General features: G+C 39.2%; 6 protein-coding genes across 7 annotated transcripts; 2 read left to right on the top strand and 4 right to left on the bottom strand.

The window, feature by feature from the left end:
- Positions 1-241: 241 nt before the first annotated feature.
- LOC101313504 (pentatricopeptide repeat-containing protein At1g26460, mitochondrial-like) lies at positions 242-3444 on the bottom strand. Its single transcript, XM_004297198.1, has 7 exons — positions 2828-3444; positions 2482-2704; positions 1892-2374; positions 1214-1420; positions 896-1033; positions 573-791; positions 242-475 (listed from the first exon to the last, which is right to left on the bottom strand). The coding sequence occupies exons 1-6, from the start codon at positions 3442-3444 to the stop codon at positions 603-605; spliced, it is 1857 nt and encodes a 618-aa protein (XP_004297246.1). The 3' UTR covers positions 242-475; positions 573-602.
- Positions 3445-4404: 960 nt separating this feature from the next.
- LOC101313207 (glucan endo-1,3-beta-glucosidase-like) lies at positions 4405-6495 on the bottom strand. Its single transcript, XM_004297197.1, has 2 exons — positions 6352-6495; positions 4405-5952 (listed from the first exon to the last, which is right to left on the bottom strand). Exons 1-2 carry the CDS (start codon positions 6404-6406, stop codon positions 5000-5002), a joined length of 1008 nt encoding a protein of 335 aa, XP_004297245.1. The 5' UTR covers positions 6407-6495; the 3' UTR covers positions 4405-4999.
- Positions 6496-9209: 2714 nt separating this feature from the next.
- On the top strand, positions 9210-11267 carry LOC101312719 (glucan endo-1,3-beta-glucosidase-like protein 2-like). 2 transcript variants are annotated; one of them, XM_004297196.1, is made up of 4 exons: positions 9210-9414; positions 9637-9876; positions 9976-10012; positions 10632-11267. In XM_004297196.1, exons 1-4 carry the CDS (start codon positions 9363-9365, stop codon positions 10882-10884), a joined length of 582 nt encoding a protein of 193 aa, XP_004297244.1. In that variant the 5' UTR covers positions 9210-9362; the 3' UTR covers positions 10885-11267. The 2 variants fall into 2 exon arrangements, with proteins under 2 accessions (XP_004297244.1, XP_004297243.1); XM_004297195.1 differs by having other exon boundaries at positions 9299-9876.
- Positions 11268-12670: 1403 nt separating this feature from the next.
- LOC101313306 (uncharacterized hydrolase YugF-like) lies at positions 12671-15003 on the bottom strand. Its single transcript, XM_004298330.1, has 10 exons — positions 14866-15003; positions 14696-14790; positions 14515-14612; positions 14391-14440; positions 14153-14248; positions 13956-14045; positions 13772-13867; positions 13560-13655; positions 13060-13125; positions 12671-12856 (listed from the first exon to the last, which is right to left on the bottom strand). Exons 1-10 carry the CDS (start codon positions 15001-15003, stop codon positions 12701-12703), a joined length of 981 nt encoding a protein of 326 aa, XP_004298378.1. The 3' UTR covers positions 12671-12700.
- A 1192-nt stretch (positions 15004-16195) lies between these two features.
- Positions 16196-17482, bottom strand: LOC101313014. The gene has a single exon (XM_004298329.1). The coding sequence runs from the start codon at positions 17480-17482 to the stop codon at positions 16196-16198; it is 1287 nt and encodes a 428-aa protein (XP_004298377.1).
- A 1809-nt stretch (positions 17483-19291) lies between these two features.
- On the top strand, positions 19292-22553 carry LOC101312433 (erlin-2-like). The gene is made up of 9 exons (XM_004297194.1): positions 19292-19451; positions 20172-20292; positions 20371-20438; positions 20521-20580; positions 20697-20855; positions 21314-21460; positions 21618-21832; positions 21923-22031; positions 22116-22553. The coding sequence occupies exons 1-9, from the start codon at positions 19317-19319 to the stop codon at positions 22260-22262; spliced, it is 1161 nt and encodes a 386-aa protein (XP_004297242.1). The 5' UTR covers positions 19292-19316; the 3' UTR covers positions 22263-22553.
- Positions 22554-23220: the final 667 nt, after the last annotated feature.

Genomic DNA, 23220 nt, shown 5'->3' with positions numbered 1-23220 from the left:
ATATATGCATCTCTGATCCACAAATTTCTTGTTCCTAGTATAACCGATCTTAACTTCAGCTTTGAAACTTCTTTTCCATTTGTTTTGGTTTTTTAGTTTCTTCCACTGATGTTTTTATTGCTTATCTTGGTTACGTTCTATACTTTATTCGGGAAGAACGAAAAAAGAAATGTCAAGAGACAAAAATCGCACTATATTCAGTAAGTCAGTAACAGAGATATTCTGAAGAGCAAAGTCATGAAAAAACGAATGAGACATAATCATCCCATAATTATTAGCGACGCTAAAATATTTTCTTTCTGTCTAACAATCTACAGCTCTTTCAATCTTCCTCAAAAAAGCACAAAAACAATACAGACGACGAAATCATCAAAATTGAGCACACAGTAATATACAGATACGGATGAAAGTCACATTGCCAGACGGAGCTGGATCTCATGTTCTGTCGGATTTTTCCAATCTCAGTGAAGCAGACCTATAAGAGCAAGCATTCAGTCATGGAAGTGGTTGAAGAAGAGACCTAATTAAGGGGGGATGAGTTCACATTTGAAGAATGTTAAATGGTTTCTTACGGCATCTTCACTCAGTGAACCCGGCTGCTATTATGCATACGTAGTGCTATTAAATTTAAGTTCAAACAATCTGTTCCTGCGAGCCTCTCCATCCATTCGAAGGTCAAACGTTTTGGCATATTCTTCCACAAGATCATCACTCTCATAGTCCATCTCTCGCATACATCGCCTCTTGATCTTTTTTAGTGTTTCTTTTGAAGGTTTAAACCCAGATTTTACCTGTCCAAAGATGTGAAACAAATATAAGCTTCTCTGCAGAGGCAGCAAAAACATACAAAGGAAACTGAATGTGAACTCATGGATTACAAAAGTGATCAAATTACCATGTCCTTGACTACAGAAACGGCAACTTTTGGATCTCTGTTGATGAGATGAGCATCTACAAGTAATGAATATGACATTGCATTGGGTCTGACACCCAAACTCACCAAGTGTTCAAATACTCTCACAGCTTCTGAAGTCTGTCAAACATCATAGAACTATTTTAGTAAGATGCAAATTATAGCACTACCAGAACACATCTTCCAAAGCATATGCCACAACTACTAGTAATTTTTTTTCATATGCATATCACTAAAACAGAAGAGGCCGGCATAGTGATTTGGCAAGGTCTTGGACAGATAAAAGCACAGAAATGTTACCTTCTTGAGCTTTCCAAAAGCCTGCATAAGAGCATTGTAAGAATGAATATCAGGGGTCAATCCAAAGGTGGAACTAATTGCCTCAAAAGTTTGGTAAGCACGGTCAAGGTCCCAGATATTTGCACAGCCTAATATGATGCAATTCAAAGCAGCAACAGACTTGTAAGGAGGGTCTGCACAGCTCAAACTCTCTAATTGAAAATACACCTGAGAAATAGTGATATGTTTAAAGTTAGAAAGACGCAATTGAAATATATATACAAACGCATGCAGTGTGAAATAGTATATTACAGTCCTCTGGAACATCACATACTTTTTCCTTTTAGAAAAAAATTGAAGGAACAATTATTATTTGCATACATTAAGGTCCCATGATGTATTCTTCAAACGAGAAAATATAAAAAGTATAACAGAATAATGGACATGCTCCCTCCTTTCCTCCTTTTCTTTTTATTCAAGGGTATTGCCTGATAAACCTTTTCATCACTGATCCATAATGAGGGAGAAAAGATTGATGGCACTTATGTATACAGAGCTATATGATGCACAATGGCATCACAAATCTTTATCAAGTACCCAAATACGGTGTGTACATAGAATTAGAGCTAAGAATGGTCTAAATTTATTAATCTACGTAATTAGAAATACTTGGTAGCAGCAGTGAGAAAAATAACATACCGTGTCCAAAGTTTCAAAACCATTCTTGGAGCATGCCACAACCAATGGATATAAAGAGGTAAATGGACAGAACAATTCCTCTTCTATTTCTTTGCCGGAATTAGCATAAGCACTCTCAAACTCAGAAAGAGTACGAAAAGCTCTCTGCAGCTCCCCCAGCGATGCAAGGGCAGATATCTTCGCAAGGAAAGATTCAGGATTAGGGACCTTCTTTCCTCGCAAAGAGCGTTGCAAGATTGCCCACGACACATCCAGTAAAGTAGTACTATATGTCCTGCCAGCAGTTTGAAGTGCTGACACAAGCAATCCCTCATCTACAGGCAGAAAAACAGCTGGCCTTGCTGCTTCACCCCTAGCAATCCATTTGGCCATAAACTGCAAGGCATGAACTGCTAACTTGCTATTATCCACCTGCAAAGCCACGTCCGCAATAAAGTTGCACAAGTTCCATGGCGGACAAAGAGCTTTGTTCTGATCCATTGACTGATACCATCACACAAGCAAACTATAATTAGTTCAACAATAATTAAAATTCCCACCCTCACTCCACATAGCTTAGGTATCAAAAGAAAAAAAAAAAAAAAGTAAACCTTGCACTTGTCAATTATCGAAACCAAAGTATCTAACTTCCCGGTGTTGACGCATGCCTGTACACAATCTTGGAATACCGTCATTGTCACCATATAGCCAGACTTCAAAGTCAATTCTATATACTTGAAAGCAGCATCATTTCGGTGCGATTGCAACAGCAAGCTCACAACTATGTTGTACGACTCATCGTCAGGCGGTGAGGCCTTGCCTGTCTGCAACATCCTGATACATTACATCAACACAAATGCTCACTAAACATTCATCTAACGGAAATCAAAAACCGCAAATCAACACAGCCACAAAATTGACACACGAAATTCGATACATTTTCCACAGGGAGCTAACCGTTGGAGCAATTTCTCAGCAGCCTCGGACTCCTGGCCGGCGTGCATTGCCTTCAAAACGAGATTAAACGACGCCGTGTTCGGCGCCACGCCGCAGTCCTCCATACGCGCCACCAGATCCAGCATATCCGCCGCCGTGGCGCCGCTCATGAGATTCGCCATCAGGTAGTGATTATACGAGCTCACATCGGGCCTATTCGGCCGGCCGCTCTTGTCCATCGACCTTATCCAGACCTCAAACAGCTGCTTCATCTCCGTCCACCGCTGTGACGTCATCCAATCGGCGAAGACGTTGAGCAGTCCCGGCGAGTCCAGGTCTTGCGCGAGTGACTGGATTTTGTAGCTCGGCGACTGCTCGAGGAAGCCTGAGGGGAGCAGAGAGGCCGCCGCCGAGAAGTTGATCGGCGGCGAGCGCCAGTTTTCGGGGTACGAGGTCGGGTTCGGAGGGAGCGGGACGGAGGAGGAGGATTGGGGCGGCGGAGAAGGCTCGGCGGCGGCGAGTTGGGGCTCCTGGGAGAGGAAGGAGAAGTTGGTGATGGTCTTGAAGAAGCTAGGTTTTGGGTTTAGGGTTTTGGATAGGGATCGGGTCCGGGCGAGGATCGCCATTTGTGACGCCATCAGTGGTGAAGTGAAGTGAGCTCTCTGTATTTCTCTGAGTCCTTGATTTGTTTTTAGGGTTTTACGAAGTTCAGTGGCGGAGGGTGGAATGGTAATTTGGGTATATGTAATGGCAGTTTGGATGTTATCTTTTACTGTAGTGGCATATTCCTCTGTTCTGGAGTGACCCAACTTAAGGATTTGGTCCAAGTCCAACCTTTGATTTACTAGGGTCCAACTTTGAGGCCCATATCAGTTTTCTTGGGCTGAAAGGCCCCATTTAGATGTTGCTCAAAAACATTCATCAGAGCACGCACTTTACAGGTATAGGGATGTTCCTGGTTTTGAGTGCTGGAGAACTGAGAAGGCTTCGCTTAAAGCAAAGGAGGCTTGCAGAAACAGCAGAACCTACTCCAAATGAATCATGAGATGCTGGGTGAGTCATCAATTTGGTATTAAAGTTCACACGTAAAGCAAGTGCAGCTCTTATTAGTGTTGAATCATGCTCTTATGCTAATGCTATGATGCAGTGTTAATCCTAGTTTTATTTGTGGAAATGTGATGCTGAAAGCATTTAACCTTGGTATTCACCATTCTGACTTGAATTGATCACCTAGTAGATTATGGCTGTAGCAGCCTTGTCCCTTGATCCTGTTGTATCCTTATTTGACATTGAACATTTATATATAATCATGTCCACCATGTAAAGATTTTATCAGGAATTAGAGTGCTGTTGCACTTTTTGTGAGAATAAGATTGGGGGAAACAAGATCCACCAGTTCCTAAAATCGTAGTTAGATCACTTTTCAGCATTGGTAGCCCTAACCATAGCTTGCTGAACAGGTCTTGGTAAGTTTTGAATCTCTCCCAGTTTGAACATGACTGCAGTTGGTACTTTTTCTTGTTTTTGATTGATGATGTTTACTTGATGCTTTGCTACATTTAATTCTTCTTCTTCTTTTTTGTTTTGGAACTTTTAGTACTGTCATGACTCAAGTTTCAGATTGTTCCTGCAAGTGCAGCTGTCTATTTGAGTTTGTCTGGTATAAATTTGGATTCTTTTAAGTCATTATGATATTGAAGTCCTGATCTTTGTTAGTTGAATTGACATGTTCATGTTTACTTATTTATTTCTTATTATAATGTTCATATAGATTATGTAGTAATACAGTGCCGTTTTAGTTAAGTTGAATTTTCTTTTTTGAAAGGATATAGAGCCTCTGAGATCTCAATTCTGTGTTTTAAATGCAAAAAAAAAATGTACAAAACCTGCTGTTGCATACTTGCATTTATATAAGGGACGGACACCTTGATTTCAAAGCCTCCACAATTTCATTGCTTTGGTACTCTTCTCATAAAGTTGACATGTAGTAAAAGATGCAAAGTAAAATAATGGACGCGGTTTCGTATACTATACCCATAGTTGTGTTGTGTGAAGCTGGAATGGTTATAGAAGCCTGGGATTTTCTTGCTCAGTTGTGTGAGGTTATCTATCCTTATTGTATTGTATTCGTTTCACAAGAATACATGGGCGCAAGGCACTCTTGTTTAACTAAAACATGTTTGTGAGGCTGCACTAGCCAAAGGTGAGTTGGTACTTGGGCTGTTTGTTAGGGGAGAAGATACCAAAATGTTTCTCAACTTCTGCACCATCCTTCAGGTTTTCATCAAACATGGCAAACAGATAAGTTTCAATAGCTCCATTTGGTCTCTTTGGAGTCCCGGTCTTCACATGATTGATCAATTTGCTGTAGTAAGTTCCTGCATTACCAGTAGTTGCAGCATCACCACCTTCAGATGGCCAACCACTCTCGGATACAACTATCGCCATATTGGGAGCCCCTGCTTTTTCAAGAGCAGAGTAATGAGTGTCCAAGAGAGCATCAAAGATGTTCTGGTACCCGTTACTACCATCCTGTAGTTCTACCCCTGGTGAAGTGAACAAGGCATATTCTAGTTTTATGTTAACTGGGTCACCAATATAGGCGAAGTAGGGGTATATATTGACAAGAAGTGGTGCTCCATTGTTGCTCAAAAAGGTGATAATTGGGGTAATGAATGAATTTGCAGCATCGCTGAATGCCCCATTTGAAGGAAGGACAAAGTCAGGGAGTAAAAATGTTGTATCTATTGCTGTTGAAACTTTGATTTGGCCTTGTAGATTAGCAGCTGTTACCGCATTCTGAATATTCTGTATGGCAGGAAGAAGATATTTAGCTTCTGCAGCATCAGGGTGTACTTCATTTCCAACGGCAATGTACTTGAACTTGACATCAGCCGAGTAGGGTTGCACATTTTTCTGGACCCAATCTGTAGCTGCTGCAGCATCAGTAAGCGCTTGCAGGTTGTTGTTGAGGATGGTGACCATGAGTTCTATGTTGGAACCTCTAAGGGCTTCCAAGGTTGCTTGGTTTGGCTCATAAATCCTCATCCTTCCAATTCCATTGCTTTTGTACAAATCAACAACTTCTGTATCAGAAGGTAAATTGTTGCCATTTCGTCCATAGCAGACACCCGCAGATTGTGCACCTGAAATAATCATGTAACAAAACTGATGAGGAGCAAATCACTCTGAGACTCATCAGCTGATGAAAAACTATGTATGAAAAGAGTTCAAGAGTTCAAGACAGTATGAAAAGTTCCTTGGCATCACGTTAGAAAGAGACACAGGAAGCAGATCATACACATTTTTCTTTGTAGAATTGTTCTAATCACCTGCATACCATCTAGTGGAACATATTTGCTTAATAAACCACAAATCTCTGCTTAATTTGGTAACATGGTTAAAAGAGATAACAATGGCTACATGCAATTATGATATAGTTACAGAAAGTCTCATAACTACTAAATATTCCCTACTCTGTTTGTTACACTATCCATCAAAACCATTGTCTGATGCAATACAAGATCGAAAAGAGAAAGACAGACCTGTTATCTGTAGAGCAGGCATAAACAGAACAAGGAGCAGCAATATGGGAGCCATGAAGGTATTTTCAAGTGTTGTGTAGGAAAAATCCACGAGGAAGAGGAAACAAAACTAACAAACTGATCTGTATGTATTAACTCTTGCTAGTCTAAGATCCCTGGACACCATTATATAGTATTCTAGAGCGGTAGTATAGCTAGAGAAAGCCCCAAGTACTCATTACCAAGCTGTCAATTACAGATGTATATGAACCCGTCAATGACTCCAAGGATTAGTAATATTATGGGACTAATGGATTGTCTGCATTTGCAATTTCCTTGTTGAAAAGTTGGCTTAGACTGAAGCGGATGGTCCAGAACTGCAGGAAGCCAATGTGTTGCTAGTTCAAGATCGGTCCACGTTTGTAAATTCAACTGAATTGAAGGACCCGTTTCTCCTCTGCAAGTTTTAGTCTTGACCCAGCCAGTTTTAATCTCTGGCTTCCAGTTTTCCACAAGGTCTAGCAGCAGTACATGAATGACCCAAAACTTGATCACAAGAAATTGTGTGTACATCTACGAGTATATATACTCTAATGAGTAGATTATACGGATCTCATGATTACACTCATGACAGATTGGACTCTAAAACAACCTAGCATAAGTTAAATATATTGTTTTACAAGCTTTGTATAAATGTACAGTGTCGGACTTGACATGAGTCTAAAGAGTGGGCTGACTCAAGGTACAAATGCACAAAATTTTTCACTAATAGTTTTTATATCCCGAACTGCATGTGTGTGTGATAGTGTGATCCAAGGATATGAACCTATTTATTGAAAGCAACATTGATGCACATTGAGGCCCAACTTTTAGAGTTCGACCAAGTCTGAAGATCTTAAGTCCGGACCTGATTTTGTATACCCATACAGCTGATTTAAGCACCGAATTAGAGGTCAAACATGAATATAGGCTTGCCCATAAGAGAAGAGGGCAAGAGGGATTGATTGTGTCATTGTGTGGTAGAGCCAAACAGATCAAGCTTACCAAACTGTTTGATGAGAACATCATCACATGTTTGGATGTTGGTAAAGATCAAAATCATCAAATTATCACACTCTCTGGGTCCCAAGTCCCAACCTTCCAAAACCCTTTTGGGTTTTACCTTTGTTCCTTTCAATCTTGGCCTGAATTTTCTTAATAAAAATGTGTTTCTTCCCCAAGTGGTAGTGTGTATAGAAAGAATGGACATTAGCTAAATAGCAGCTAAGGTAGCAAAGGAAGACTTTGATTTCACTGTAACCTTTTATGATTGAAGGTTCCATTTCATATGAACTAGAAAGATGAAGCATCTTGCCTTTGGTTTCTGTGGTCCGATTATTCTCTTTTTATTGAGCTTTGGTAGGAATTTCAAGTCCCCAATCAAGCTGCTCTTTAGAGACTCATGAAACAAAAGCCACCTAAAAGCAGTGTCCACAGACTCCAGAGATTCCTTGCTAGTGTTTTTCCTTTTGGCACCACCTAAAAATGGTGGCTTGCATACACCATCAAAAACAACAGAAAGGTTCAATTACTTGACGCTGGGAATTTCATTTTCCCACTACATTAGTAGCGTTAGGTGTTGATGTTAATAAATCAGCATTTGTTGCATATGTCTGGCACCGACATTAGTGTTTTTTTCTGTAGAAAGTTAATAGTTTGTTATAATGTCATTTCTGTGTGGAGATTGAGAATAGACTACCCAAGCTGTATATAGAATTGAGTATATGCACCAATGATTAAGGAAGCTAACTTCACCAAGATTCCATAAAGAACCATAATGAGTAAAATGTTGGCCTTGAGTACATTTTATTAGATTTATCACATGTCCAACTCATTAGCTTTATCAAAGAATTTGTTTGAGTTGCAAAGTTGAATTCCAAGAAATAGTTCATTAAGGGAGAAATTTTATATGCGAAAGTCATTCTTTTTATAATTGCCGAATCCTTATATGTCATTTCAGCTTTTCTTGATGATTTAGCTGCTGTTACTAGAGCTAGAAGAGCTAGGAGAACATGTTTCTGTTTTACTCTGTAATTTTTTCTTTCACCTTTTTAGATTTTTTAGGCCCGTTTGTAACCCAAAAAAAAAAATCAAATCTTTATACACAAACTTATTTAATTAATATTTCATCTTAAGTATTGAGTTCGTTAGTATACATGGTATATTGGTATTTGATTAGTGTGGAGTATTTCTGCTTTGCTCTTATGTTCTCGAGTCAATATTTGCATGCCAATGTTTAGATGGGAAAGGGCAATAGAAAAGATCTATGTTCAACAGCTGGGATGATCTACCATCACAAAGGCCTAACTTTCTGTATAGCTTTAAAGCGCTCAAAGCTTTTATATTTGCAGTTGTAGTTACAAACTTGGAATGAAACAAGTAAAAAGGACGAGGAAAGAAGCAATCCACACCCAGGAAAACAAAATGACCAATCTGGAAAAGACATGCGTCCAACAGAGATAATGATGCTCATGCCTTCAAATCAAAGAAAACACCAATACACCGTGCTGTGACAACACATCCCAAAAAAGATCTCCATTGAACCTCCATGGTAGGGTCTCCCATAGAGGAGCACCAACCTTTAGCTAAACCATCTCAGGGTTAACTTTTAACCACCCAGATGAGTTTATGACCGTTTGAAGGGTCAGAAAAACAATAGTGCTTACAGTCAAGTACAATGACAACAGCACTCTAAATAAAACCTCAGGTATAGTATAATTATGGATTTGGCCACATAATGCATAAAACAAGCTCAATTATAAAAGGTTTATAAAGCAGGAAAGCACATCAGTACACATACCCACCGTCCTTCTCAATATTATTGATTGTCTACTAGAATTCTCCATTCTCCACTCTGCACAATACCATCTCTCTCTCTCTCTCTCTCTCTCTCTCTCTCACAAAAACCATTCAACCAACCAACTCTTAGTCTCTTTAAGGATTCCATTTACTATACTCAATCTCAAGTTTCACCTGCAATCTGAGCTTCAATCATGGCTGCTTTAGTGTATGTAGTGCTTTTCTTGGCCCTCACTGGCCATTCAAGTAAGCCACAGCTCCTTCTTTTACCTGTTTTTCATAACTTTGATCTTATTATTGCTCATGTGAAGGTTGCAAATCACTACAACCCTTTTTTTTTTTCAATCAAAGTTTCAGTCTTTAATATGTTTTGCTTCAATTTGATAGTGAAAGTTTCTTTCTTTTTCAATTTGAGAAAAAGGGTCACTGAAACTGATGGTCTTGATGAACTGGGTTTTGTGGAAACAGGTGCTACTTATTGCTTGTGTAAAGATGGGGTTAGTGATGCTAATCTTCAGAAGGCACTGGACTATGCTTGTGGAGCTGGAGCTGACTGTTCACCAATCCTTTCAAGCGGTACGTGTTACAACCCCAACACAATCAAAGATCACTGCAACTGGGCTGTTAATAGCTACTTCCAGAAAAAGGGTCAAACCCCATTGAGCTGTGACTTTGCTGGAACTGCCACTCAGAGCCAAACTCCTCCAAGTAAGTTGCTGCTCCTTTACCAGCTTATTCATTTAGTTCTTTGTTTTTCTTAATCTCAGTTACTGATCTTGTATCTGTTTTGTTCTTTGTGATTAACAGCCACAAGTTCCACTTGTGTTTATCCTTCAAGTGCCAGGTATGTGTTTTAGTCTGTATGTCTGATATTGAATCTTGACCTTGCTTGGATTAAAAATAATAATAATAATAATAATAATAATAGTAAAAATTGGGGTTATGGGGATCTACCTCTGCCAAAAATTTCTATCTGCAAGTCCCAGAAAGGTTTTCTATTGTCAATGTCAAGAGTATCAATCCCCTCTGTTTTCTTTGTGCAATTCAATTGGTTTGATAACTGGTAGGTGCAAATGAAACAACCTCTCACTTTGGACATGTACCTTTCCAATTACTGATTCCTAAATTGGTAGATTTAAGGGGGTTTCTCCTGAACTAAATTTTCTAGGGGGAGTTAATAAGAAATTTTTGACAGTGATTAAGAAAAGTAGATCTTGCATTGTTTAGATGGCATTAGTTGAGCTGTCATGAAGTAGATACCTCATAAATTCGTTGTTCTCCAACATATTCAATTCGTCAGCATCACATATGTTCACTGCATTGTCACTCTATTTGTTAAGGAAGACTATATTTTTTCCCCTTTGGCCTTTGCTTTTACTATTTGAAATTCCATATTCAGTGAATCAGTGTACGCTTTCACTCATCTTACATGATGGATTTTGTTGCTCTAATATTTTTTGCAGTAATTCCACCACAAACTCAACCACCACAACTCCAAGCACAACACCAAGCACTACTCCAACCACAGGCACAACCCCAACCGCAACTCCAACCAACGGCACGACCACGGGTACAACAACCCCCAGTACAACTCCATCAGTCTTTGGAATAAGCCCAACGAGTTCTTTCACTGATTCAAGCCCTGGTTTAGCTCCTCACTTCATCGCAGCAGCAGCAACTCTCTGCTTTTCCGCATTTTTGTTGCTATGGGGTTGAGGGAGTGATTGGTGGGATTTGATATGTGGATGAGAGTTCACTACTTCAGTATTCAGAATGGTTATGGACTTATGGTGGGTACGGATGTAATATGATATGACATTTGGACTGTGCAGAGGCAAACCCCATTAGGGTTTTCTTTTTCTTCTTTGTTTTTTCTTTGCTCCAATGTGAAAAAGCTGGGGAATCGGATTCCCATTTTGAGTGGTGATGATACATGACTGCTACTGCTGCTAGTGCTCTGTTGGGGTAGAGAAGAACCTAATCTTTCTTTTTAGATTTTGTATATGTATGAATGAGAGCCAGAGCCCTTATTTTTTAATTTAATGGAACCACTCTATTCTAGCATTGCTGCTATTATTTACGTAATGCTTGTGTTTGTTATTTTTGGTGTCATTTTTGCCTATTTTCTTTCATTGGTGATGTTAACATAGATGGTGATGTTTCATTATGACCATGTTAGTATAATCCATGATGAAGTTACTATATATAATCTCCAAATTGGCAAATTCGTTGTGCACCAAAACAATGGCAGACAGGCCAAATGAAGGAAAAGGAGAAAGAGACTTGAGGTAGAAGGTTCATGTGTTAGCTCTCGACTTGGGGCTCAGGTCACATCAATCTTTCAAAGTTGGTAGCCGTATAGATTTTACATGATTCAGTCCGGCCAGATGAACCTTTGAATTCTGACATTGCTAGACTGTAAGAGAATATGCAGACTTGCAGGCTTCTCTTCCAACACTTCAAATGAAGAGGTGTTAAAACTTAAAAGAGTGTAGATCACTACTGTTTTCGTGACAATGGAAACCCAAATCAAGACAAATCCACTCAATTTCTCTGTTTGTTTTCTAAGAAACAATTTACAAGCTTCTAAGGAGAATGAAAACATGTTGGGACTTTCTAGTTGCTTGTGTTCTCTTTTTCCTAGTTGTCAATTTATACAAGGAAGCAGATTTCCAATGGATATGCGGCTAGAAGGAGCTCTCGCCGGTCAAAAATCCAGCCGGAATATAAGAATTTGACGTGATGCATGGCCGAAAAGGTGGAAATTAATCTTGAAAACAATACAGTGATAGACGACTTAAATAAAGCCTGAATGTAACTAATGTTGTTTAAGATTAGGGGGTTGGACCTTTGAGAGATGAAGACTCGTGAACTACCCACCAACCATATACAGCCATAAACAGATAAACTATAAGACTCTGGAGTAATGACATGATTTGAGACACCAAACACCCAAATCTTCTATGTTCTTACTTCATTGGTCTATTTTCACCCAGTGCTAAACTATGGACTTAATGCAACAGTGTGTATGAACTCTCAAAGATAAGACCAAAAAATAGAGGCTTATACCAAATTGGCAACTTTCCAATGGTCCCTGAATAATTGTCGAATAATCTGAAGCTGTCCATAACAAAATAGTGCCAATAATGCCAAGAAAATTCCCTCAGCTTCTTCAAAAGAGATTCTTAACCAATAGAGAAACACTAATGAAGATAACTTCAAGTCCAGGATTGCAGTTGTATGATAGTAAAAACTACTACTTGTTTCATCAGCTAATGAAGAGTCTCGATATGACACGAATATATGTCGAAAACAACTTTATTTGGAGTTTTGACAAGGATGCATTCATATATGAATCAGATACCTTACTAAGTTACTATGCTACAAAGGATGGTTGTTACTTCAGTATCACGGATGAAAGATTCAAGATGTGTCAAATTTGTAAAATATAGGACAGGGTGAATCCCATGAAATGGTGATGTTGAAAACAACTAGGCTTAATAATAACAAAGCGGAAATGAAAATGAAACCTTCATAACTGAGAAGTATATTCAACCTCTTTGCACTTGGCTTCTTGAACAAATTCCACAATCAATTTCACAACAGAGCTCGGTCTTTCTACATGAGGAAGGTGTCCGCAATCTGGTATTTGTCGTATGATAGCATTTGGCAGCTCAGAGTGCAATCTCTGCATCATAATGTATAAACAATCATGCAATTATCCAACGGTGTAGAATTGCATTCGTGGAAGTGTGTAATGATGAAATATTCAAAACAAAAACTTTGCAAAATCATATATCTCTTGGAATGGATTTAGAGAGTTGTTTCCAGATATACTTGAACAGACATGGTGGTTCTTTTGTATGCCTATAGAAAGGAGAAAAGTACTACCACTCCAAGCTTGTTGCTAATAATCTGGTCTTCCTCACCCCATATGATAAGTGTCCTCTGCTTTACCTGGAAACCAAAATGTAGACAAAATGAAGAGCAGGTTTTGGACATCATTCTAAAATGAAGAGCACCTAAAGCATTAGACTTCTTGTTCTTCACTTTTTGTGGTACATGGGCTTAGAAGAGAAATCACATCATCCAATTAAATTAAGCAAAAGATTATTGATTTGATTCCTCTTGGTAAAATTATCTAATTATTTATGGAAGTACCATCCCTCTTGTTCATCAGACTTTTCAGACTTGAATCATGTTTTTAACAGGAAAACTCATATTTGGCACAGGGGCAAAGTAAATTGGAAGGCCAAGCAAGAACAAAACTGAAGTTAAACAGTAGAACAGTAACTATTCATCTTGGAATATAAGGCAAAGGGTACGCAGTTTCCTATATGCACCATTGAATTTGGAAACAATGGTCAAAGTCTAACAAATAAATTCAGTACCTGTTCTATCTGGGCACTAACATTATACACCCCACTCATCATGAAATCCACAAGTGCATCCTCCCACCAAGGAAACAAGCAATGCAAGCGGCCAATCTAGATAAGATTACAAGAAACAACAGCAGTAGGATATCTTCATCCGTGGAATTCCTAACACTTCTAGAAGTTGCATACAAATATAACATGACAATCCTTTAAGATGAAACCCTTACATTTGTCCAGTCTACTTTGGTACTCAACGGTATGTCAGTGAAAAAGCACAAAAAGTTGACATAAAAGCGCAAAGGGAAACTCTTCAATATAAATGCCTGTTTCAGAAAATTGTACATAGTCATTTCAATAATGAATTCCAACAACAAGGGATTCGAAACAAGTGACTACCGAGAAAACACTCACTCCAAAATAGGCTAACATTTTAGACAAGGTTGGTTGGTTTTCAGTGCCTTCTGTATACACACTTGCATCAATCAAAACTAGCCTTTCAACCTGAACAGAAGATGCAAAAACTTTTCATTAAACTCAATGACACTAAATATAACACCCTCTTCAATGCAGCACTCCTACTGAATTTATAGACCACAAAAAGCACTCACTGCTTCTGGATAGCTGGTTGCAAAGTCAATAGCAACAGCAGCACCAAGGCTTGGTCCAACCAATACCATCGGCTTTTTAATGTAGGACTTCCAAAGCTGTCATGAACATATCATCATTAGTCACTCATAAACATATCAAAATAGAGTCTAATGTTCATGCAACCGTCCTAAAATCGTCATCATTTGAAATTAATACAATACCAATGACAGGAGACATTCAAGCGAGGCGAAACTGTACCTGAAACAAATGGTCACGCTTCGAGGCCACGCTACATGAAGGAAGTCTTTCTGGCACATACACAACACAAAATTAGCACTCAGAGAAAGCAATGTAACAAACACCAACAATTAGACAAACCCACCTAAATCAGAGAAACCCCAACCAAGAACGTCAACAGCCCAAGTCTCGAGGCCGGCTTCCTCAAGCAACGGATAAGTGTATCTCCATTCTAAACATGAGCTGAATAATAAGCAGCAGTGAAATCCAAAGACACACACATCACCTCAAACAATGGTCTCAATATACTTGCATGAACCATTTACCTATCAAAACCATGCAGAAGAACCACCGGGCTCGTCTCCCTGTGTACCAACGGCTTCACGCAGCTGCTCATTACACAGTCCTCACCAAAACTCACCTGAACCCAGTAACTAAATCATTACCCAACCAGAACAGTAAAAAAAGGAGGAGGAATGGGGTGACGTGGAGTTACCGGGAGCCTCTCGATACGTGCGGCGAGTTTCCGGGCAGATGAGTCTTTGATGTGGTGGACTTGTTTGGGGAGGAAAGAAGGGAATGCGTCGGAGCAGCAAACAGTGAGGCCTCTTTGGAATGTGGGAGTGGCTCCCATGGCTGTGAGGGATATCATGTTTGGTCACCCGCGGGTGAGGTTTGAAGGTGGTGCTCTCTGTGGATTCACTCTATCCATATAAGAGAAGGGTTTGTGGGGGCGGGATTCAGTTTAATTTTATTTTTTATCTTTTCTCTTTAAGACAAAAAGTCTTTATTACCCGCAGGATTCAACTTATTTACGGATATGTATCGGGCCGTATAAAGCCGTATCCGGCTATTTCCAGCCATACCATCGCATGTCCGGTCCCTTGTAGGCTACGAATGTGCTCTCGGATACGGCCGAAAACTGATTTATACAGCCTGATACGCATCCCGGAAACGTATCCGTAATTAAATATGATCGTGGGGGCAATACCGACTTTTCATCGTAGCGTTAGCAGTTTGCGGAGATATGAAAGGCGCGCAACGCTCGCTGCTTAACAGCCGCCAAGGTAGCAGACTTGCAGGAGCTCAAAAACCCAGAAAGCTCAAATCTTTTCAAGAAACCCATCTTTGTTTCAAAACCCAGAAATTAACTGGTGAATGGTTAAGTAGACATGTGGTTGGTCAGTTATCCAACTGTTGTGCTTCCCTGTACTGTTCTAATTTGATGCCTTCTATCCTCCACTGCTTTCTTTTTGCATCTGTTCATATATGCAGGATATTGTTTGCTACTGAGTTTGGCAGTTTCATAAGTTAATATTTTGGAGTACTTCAGATGTGGTGAGTATCATTGGGTGTCTTCTGTTGTTAGTTTTTGAGTGTGCAGAATGAAGACAATCCCATAGATATAAGAGGTTTTATACCATCCGAGTAATGTTTTGATTTCCTAGCATCAAAGCAGTTTTAAGGTGATAATTTTGATTGTGATTGTGTATGTCCTATGAAATTCTTACTGTACATCTCATTGCTCGTTAGTGAAAACTCTCGTATTTACATATGATGCATTCTGCCATTGTTACTTGGAAGGAAATTAGTCACAATTTTGAATAATCAGTGAGAGAAGTGGTCCATTGGCCATTGTTACATGATTTCAAGTATTGGTGAACTTGCATTTTGTGATTTCAGAGATAATTTTTTGAATTTCAGATGAGATACCAAGGGATGCCATGGTCTGCAAAGTACGAATACAGATTGAAGGCTTTGTTGAACATAAAATTTAGAAATCAAAGAGAAGACTAGTCTGGAACAAATGAACAAGAAGAAGCTAGCTACCAGAGTCCACTAAATGGTGGGATTGTCCAAAACGGTGGCTGGATAATCCTCTTGGAATGATTTAGAGAAGAACAAAGTGGTGTGATGCTTTTATCCGCTAGGTTGAAGATCCCCATGTCATATGGCGCGTCTCCATCGAGTTCAATTTCCATGGAATCATCTGTGTAGTATATGGAATTGGGTTGACACGTCCCAGGATAGTCCGAAGCCAAAACCGAGAACGAATAGTTGTTGCCTACAAACAAAACCTCATCTCCAATGCTCTCTACCTGGTTTAGCTGAACCGCCGCTGAACGATCTCCATCACCTAGAATTAACGAACACCCTCGTAAGCGTAGTGGACTACATGGTCCGTCTACCTTTTCGTCTCTCTTGATGAACGTCGCCTTGTGAATAACGAAGCTGCTGGTCCAAAGTTCTTTATTGTGATGCAAACCGTTCACATTCTTCTTCGGTTCCATAACTCTTTGAACAAGCAACAGGTCTCCCTGTGCTGATTCTACAAGATAGAGCTTACCTGGTGAACGAAATAGTGGTTCAGGAAGATAGAACATGTTTGTTTTAGCCTGATCAACATCCAAAAAAAGAATCCTTCTCCCAAATCCATGTCCCCGAGAAACCGAGTAAATCTTGCTCTTATTAACTATAGCATCGGTACTGCCAAATCCATATCCCCAAAAAACCCAAACACTGTTTAGTCCCTTTATGTAAGACACGTTGTCAGTGTATGGAATGATTGCTAAAACCACAAAACTGTCAGGGTTCAATGTGGGATCACCAGATAATATGACCTTCAGGCCTTGTTCAGATAGATAGTTGAATGGAGAACCAGGAACAAGACGAGGAAGATGAATGGGTGGCACTTCTTTTCTGAAAGGGTTCACGAGAGTTATATCTAAATATGGCGACTCAGCCTCAACTATATCTACCACAATCAACCAACCACCACTGTCGTGGTTGGAGCCAAAACACCTCATAGACTTCCTATAAGGCAATGCTAACTCAATGTTGCTGTAGACTTTTCTTTCGGCAATGCTGTACAGTTCTAGCTTTTCTTCGGATTCAGCAGATGAGATCAAGAGCATCGGAAGTAACCTCTTTTTACACCAACGGTGCTTTGCTTCATTATAATCTTCTGAAACTGCACCCCACTCTTTGCAAACTGCTGCAAAGCGAACATGGTCAATGGGTTCCAACAACTTGTCCAGCAACAGATAAACAAGGGCTCCGTGAAGACTTGCCCAATCTGGGCAGTCTATATGACAGAGCTTCTTGTTAGACATATTTGAACACATAATGGAGTTGAGAACCAAAGAAACCAAAACCACAAAGCAAATAATTAAATTGTGTAGCCTTTTATAAACAAATCAAACTGCTATGATTACCATTCTTATCAGGATGTCATAATCCTATATTCCGATGAGAATAAGGAATGGTGTATCTTAATAATATCATACAACAGTTAGGAAATCTGTCGAGATCAAGCCAAGCAACCAAGGTAACAGTCTGTATATTCCAAACAATCTGTCTCTCATCCCTAAAACAAAAGGCAAAAAGAGACTTAAAATCTATGTTGCACCGACACTGACACGGCGACATGACTTGGCGCGACACGTACAGCGACACGAAAATTCTTAAAAATGTAAGATCCGACACGACTTGGACACGGCAAATAATTAATATATATATATATATTTAATACATAAAATAAATACTAAAAATATAAAATATCATTAACTTATTGGTAAAAAAGATCCGGATTTTGTTTTTTAATAAACCCAGTATAAACTTAAAGCACCAAAATCCTTCACTCTTCTCCTCGGCGTTCCAGCTCTGGTGCATGTTCAACTAATAACGTAAACTAACTACTTATGATACTAAACACCCCATAATTCTTCCCCATTAAAAATTCCCACAACCCAAAAAATTCAAAAACTTTCCTCAAACATATATAAAACTCCAAAAACAGAAAGCCTCGATCATTAGCCAGAATCTCTTTTCTCTCTGCTTAAATCACCTCTTCCCAAAATCCTATTTTTCTCTGCTTCGAACTCACCTCTTCTTTTTCTTCTCCAGTCCTCCCTCCTAGTAATACACACATTTATCAATGGCCAAAGAGAAACAACAGAAAAGAGAGAAGAAACTCTATTTTTTTCTGTTTTATTTTCTTTAATTTTAAGATTAAATTCAGTTTACCCTCTCAAACTTTGGTACTAAAATCAATTTGATACCTAAACTTTTTTTTAATCATGTTGGTCCCTAAACTTCTAATTCTCATCAACATGGTCCAAATTTTGAAATCAATTTCAATCATGATCGACGTCATATGTTGACTTTTCCACGACATGTGGGCCTATATTAATTTTATTTTTCTAAAAGTACAATTGATGAAGTGGCGTGTCGGAGGGTGACATAGCGTGTCGGTCAAAGTGTCAGCGTGTCAGAAAAGTCAACATTTTCTGACACACTACGTGGCGTGTCGGATACGTGTCAGGCCGTGTCGGTGCAACATAGCTTAAAATTAATAATCATCAAACTTCGTGCACAGTTCAAGTTACATGATATCTGGCAACGTCTAGTTTATCTATTCAAAGCAAGAGAGTACATAGTGCATACAAACAACTCTTGGTAATTTGATTATTAAGATATTGTTATTGGCATCAGGCTAGGGATCCTCTGTATGTATGTATGCTTTGGTGTTCTTACAATTTTCTAACCTCTAGTCATGAAATTAGTTAAACTCCAGATAATCAGTCCTCAGTGAAGTCCCAACGGCGGCGAAGGCGACGGAGGAGCAGCAGAACCACACGGAGCTGATTTGGTGATTCTTTGGGGAGGGAATTTTGGCGGGAAGAAGGTTTTAATTGGGTGAGAAGTTTGGCGGTACTAGCCTGGCGCCGCCAATAGTGCATTTTGGGCTCGTATACTACACAAAATACGGATACGCATACGGACGTATCCGATACGGTTGGCATCAACTTCCATGTGTAAGCAGGCTATAGTTAGTCGTCATCAACCCGATTCGCGATCCGAAACCCGATCCATTATTACTCTCCCTTCAGATATTACCTAAACACAAAGCGAAGTCTCTCACTGTGAGAAGAAAAGCGAACCGCCATGGATCAGCAGCAGCAGCAGAGAGTAGGAGCTCCTCAGTTTCGTCCTCCGCCTCCGGGCCAAGGCGGTGGCGGCGGCGGTGAATCCTCCTCCATTCTCTTCGTCCTCGTCGGTTTCCTCGCCATCTTCTCTATGGTAACCAACTCTTCTCCCTCACACTTTGCTCTCCTCTCTTTTACAGCTATTCAACGCTTTCATCAAACTAGGTCTTCACCTTTGATTTGCTTCTCTTGTTTTTTTTTTTTCGATTTTTTTTAGCATCGCAGTTTAGGTCATTAATTTTGCGCTTGATTCAGTAACTGTGTATAAATGCTCGCCAGTTTGTTAAATTTTTTGATTAATTGCTCTAATTTAGTCGAATACTCGAATTTACTTTATCAGAGTTATCAAGTTAATTTCGTTTCCTTAGTTACTAATTTTTCTTTTTTCAAAGAGAATTGAGTGTAGGTATTAAAATGCACATGGTAACTTCATCAATTTTCCATATTATGTTTCATTTTAGTGTAATGCAACGATACCTCGGCAGCATTGCTATGTGTTTGGAGCTATGTTGTTTTTCTATCAGGAATTTGATGCATGGCTTGTGTTAATAGTTAAAACAGACCGTGAATCTGTTATTGGCCTGTGTGTCTAGAATATAGGTTCGATGGTTTACTAGCCGAAAATAAAACAGATAAGCAGTCATTAATGTACTTTCATAGTTAAAATACTTGATCTGGTGAACTTCTTGTTAGTTGCGGTTGGATTTGAAATGAGTTGTGAAGCATGGTTGAGAATTATGGCTGTAATATATCTGATTGCTATGACATGCTTGCTGCTTATAATGTTTAAATTTGGATGGACTGATGATTACAGCTAGTGCTGCCATCCGTATCAACCATTAGCAATAGCTTTTCAATTTTGCACCAAGTCCCGGAAGGTCATGTTGGGGTTTATTGGAGGGGAGGTGCTCTTTTGAAGACTATTACAGATCCAGGTAATTTGCATTGAACATTTTCTCACTTGCTTGCATATGGCTTTAACTTGGCCTGTTTCTCACTATTTTATAATTCAGGGTTTCATCTCAAGTTGCCTCTGATAACCCAGTATGAACCTGTTCAAGTCACCCTTCAGACCGATCAAGTAATTTTCTGATCTAACTTATGAAGATTGAGAATTTTGTCTTTACATTCTTTTACTTTAAACTTTGGTATTTTTTTTGCAGGTGAAGGACATTCCTTGTGGTACAAAAGGGGGTGTCATGATCAACTTTGAGAAGATTGAGGTACCACATTATGAGTCATTACTCCGTTGATATTTCAAGATATTACTCAATTGAGATTTTGTAATGTGCAAATATTTATAATTTATATTCACTGATTGGTTTTTTTTTCTTTCCAGGTTGTAAACAGGCTGCGTAAGGAATATGTGTATGAGACACTTCTCAATTATGGTGTACACTATGACAATACATGGATCTACGACAAAATTCATCATGAGATCAATCAGTTCTGCAGCTCGAATTCTCTTCAAGATGTCTATATTGATGTGTTTGATCAGGTAAGCTGGAGTGCTAAACTTCCTAATGTGTTAAAAAGTCTATACAATGATTTATTCATGTATGTTTCTGCATCAGTAGTGTACTTTTGTTTGCTTTTGGTGATATGAACCAGAGGATTGTGGCATACTTAGAAAAGAGTCTTTGTTGGCTTGGGAATTGGATTTTATGTTGTCCATCTAGGGGTGAATCGTATTTTCTAGGGTAATTTCTCCACAAAGTAGCTGTTGATTATGTGCTGTGGTATTTTACATATATACTAAGGTTCCAGTGATTTTGAGGGAGTTAGTTTGTTAGGGTCATTTCCTCCTTGTGCAAATGTTGGAAGTTGGAACATCTCGTTTGGGTTGTTTCAGTGAGCCCTTTTGTTGTATAATAATGTGGCCTTATTTTATTTGATCTCATTTTGTTATATCCACAAACTAATGGTTTTATTTGTTCATATACACTTCTGTTCCAGATTGATGAGAAGATGAAAGACGCTCTTCAGGTTGACTGTACCAAATATGCCCCAGGTATCGAAATCATCAACGTGCGTGTCACAAAGCCGAAGATCCCTGATAGTATCAGACGAAACTTTGAGCAGATGGAGGAAGAGCGGACCAAGGTAAGGATAAGAACAGTTCTTTTATTTAATTTTTCATTCCTACCTTTGCTGCGAGCACACAAGATAATCAGTAAGTACTCTAAATCTACCTTACACAGGAATTTCCTTTTTTAAGATTAGTGCATCCATCATCATATCGTGTGGGCTGTATTTGCAGGTCTTAATTGCTATAGAGCGACAGAGAGTGGTGGAGAAAGAAGCAGAAACCCGGAAGAAGATGGCTATCAGTGAGGCTGAGAAGAATGCTAATGTCAGTAAGATTCTCATGGAACAGAAGTTGATGGAGAAAGATAGTTCCAGGAGGCAGGAAGAAATCGAAAATGCCATGTATCTAGCTCGGGAGAAGAGTCTTGCAGATGCTGATTTCTACAAGTAAATACATCTGTTCTTATTTTCAAACCACAGCCTACTATTTGGTAGAATACAAGTGTGACTAATGGTAGTATTCTCTCCCATTTTTAGAGTTATGAGAGAAGCTGAAGCAAACAAGTTGAAGCTCACTCCACAGTTCCTTGAGCTTAAGTTTATCGAGGCCATTGCTGATAATACAAAAATCTTCTTTGGGGACAAGGTCACGCTCTGTTCTCTGCATTTATATGGTTATTTTTATCCATGCGTCTTTGTGCTACCTTTACTTAGTAGCTTTGCTCTGCAGGTTCCCAATATGGTTCTAGATCAGAGGTTGCTGGGGAACTTCTTGAAGGTTTCCAGAGAGGTGGCCAAAGATGTATCCAAAAAAACGATCGAGGAAGCTAATGCAGACAATGGAGAAAGTGGTAACCCTGAAGTTGAATATGCCTAGAGAACACACTGGGTAATGCTTTAGTTTCTGTAGGTATAACATACTGAGAACACAGTAGGAAGAAAAGGATATCCTTGGGCCAATATTCTGTTAAAATCATTGAGCCTAAGATTCCAGGTTATTAAAAACTTGCTACCTTAAAACAGGCTTTTTCTAGTCTAGCTGAGAGCTACCCACAGTTTTTTTGCTCTTGGGTTTGTGTTAAAACTTAGCAGGGTGCTTTCATAGTTCCTTTCATTATGAACCTTGCTTACTTGGACTTCTTCTATATGTCTTCGACACATGTTTGCTACTTGTATCAATGGCCCTGAAATTTTCACCATCCATTTTCTTGTTTGGAGGCTTCGGTTTTCCACACTTCATATCCAAACTCTGCTGCTCTTCTTCCATCTGGACATGCATCTGAGCGAACAAGAAGACGGTGCAGTACTCAGTACTCGATAATTATGATTATCATTGCTCACTGCACCTTGTGAGAAACTATGCCCTGTTTCCCAAACCTCTGATGTTATCTTCATGGCGATCGTGTTCCTCATCGTCGTCAATTTTGTAAACTGTATCAGTATATACAGAATGTAACTAAACACTTTGAAGTTACCGTAATTAGTTTCACCACTACAGAAAGAATGCTTAAGGACATGCATTCGAGGAAATCAAGGTGATATGGTGTTTCTTTCCTTCTGTATTATAAGAAAATTACACGTTACAACGAAGAAAAATGAAATCAGCCTGTGGCAGACTGGCAGAAGAATTATAAGAATTCGTCTACTTAATTAATTGTTCAATGTTCGGATACGTTGACTTACAGCGAACCACATCTTAGGGAATCCAGCTGCAAGATTCCAGTTAGGCAAGGACTCTTGGAATATTGCTAATTTCTATCACATTCAAAACTGAATGTAGCTTCCTCTCTCTCCAAAGTGTTTTTTGAAAGTCTACTTCAATTGGATTCATTGAA

Source organism: Fragaria vesca, linkage group LG4 (genome assembly GCF_000184155.1).
Source record: "Fragaria vesca subsp. vesca linkage group LG4, FraVesHawaii_1.0, whole genome shotgun sequence".
NCBI classification, from domain to species: domain Eukaryota; kingdom Viridiplantae; phylum Streptophyta; class Magnoliopsida; order Rosales; family Rosaceae; genus Fragaria; species Fragaria vesca.
Note: the sequence above shows the minus strand (reverse complement) of the source record. Positions and strands in the feature narration are given on the sequence as shown.

Coding starts and splice junctions, on each gene's coding strand:
- LOC101313207 (XM_004297197.1), bottom strand. CDS start 6,406: ATGGCTCCCATATTGCTGCTCCTTGTTCTGTTTATGCCTGCTCTACAG. Junction 5,953..6,351: donor GCCTGCTCTACAGATAACAG/GTCTGTCTTTCT, acceptor TGATTATTTCAG/GTGCACAATCTGCGGGTGTC.
- LOC101312433 (XM_004297194.1), top strand. CDS start 19,317: ATGGATCAGCAGCAGCAGCAGAGAGTAGGAGCTCCTCAGTTTCGTCCT. Junction 20,293..20,370: donor GAAGACTATTACAGATCCAG/GTAATTTGCATT, acceptor TTTATAATTCAG/GGTTTCATCTCAAGTTGCCT. Junction 20,856..21,313: donor ATATTGATGTGTTTGATCAG/GTAAGCTGGAGT, acceptor CTTCTGTTCCAG/ATTGATGAGAAGATGAAAGA.
- LOC101313306 (XM_004298330.1), bottom strand. CDS start 15,003: ATGGGAGCCACTCCCACATTCCAAAGAGGCCTCACTGTTTGCTGCTCC. Junction 14,613..14,695: donor CTTCTGCATGGTTTTGATAG/GTAAATGGTTCA, acceptor CTTATTATTCAG/CTCATGTTTAGAATGGAGAT. Junction 14,249..14,390: donor AGCGTGACCATTTGTTTCAG/GTACAGTTTCGC, acceptor TGTTCATGACAG/CTTTGGAAGTCCTACATTAA.
- LOC101313504 (XM_004297198.1), bottom strand. CDS start 3,444: ATGGCGTCACAAATGGCGATCCTCGCCCGGACCCGATCCCTATCCAAA. Junction 2,705..2,827: donor GCTGAGAAATTGCTCCAACG/GTTAGCTCCCTG, acceptor GTAATGTATCAG/GATGTTGCAGACAGGCAAGG. Junction 792..895: donor TTTCTGTAGTCAAGGACATG/GTAATTTGATCA, acceptor ATCTTTGGACAG/GTAAAATCTGGGTTTAAACC.
- LOC101313014 (XM_004298329.1), bottom strand. CDS start 17,482: ATGTCTAACAAGAAGCTCTGTCATATAGACTGCCCAGATTGGGCAAGT.
- LOC101312719 (XM_004297195.1), top strand. CDS start 9,363: ATGGCTGCTTTAGTGTATGTAGTGCTTTTCTTGGCCCTCACTGGCCAT. Junction 9,877..9,975: donor TCAGAGCCAAACTCCTCCAA/GTAAGTTGCTGC, acceptor TGTGATTAACAG/CCACAAGTTCCACTTGTGTT. Junction 10,013..10,631: donor GTTTATCCTTCAAGTGCCAG/GTATGTGTTTTA, acceptor TATTTTTTGCAG/TAATTCCACCACAAACTCAA.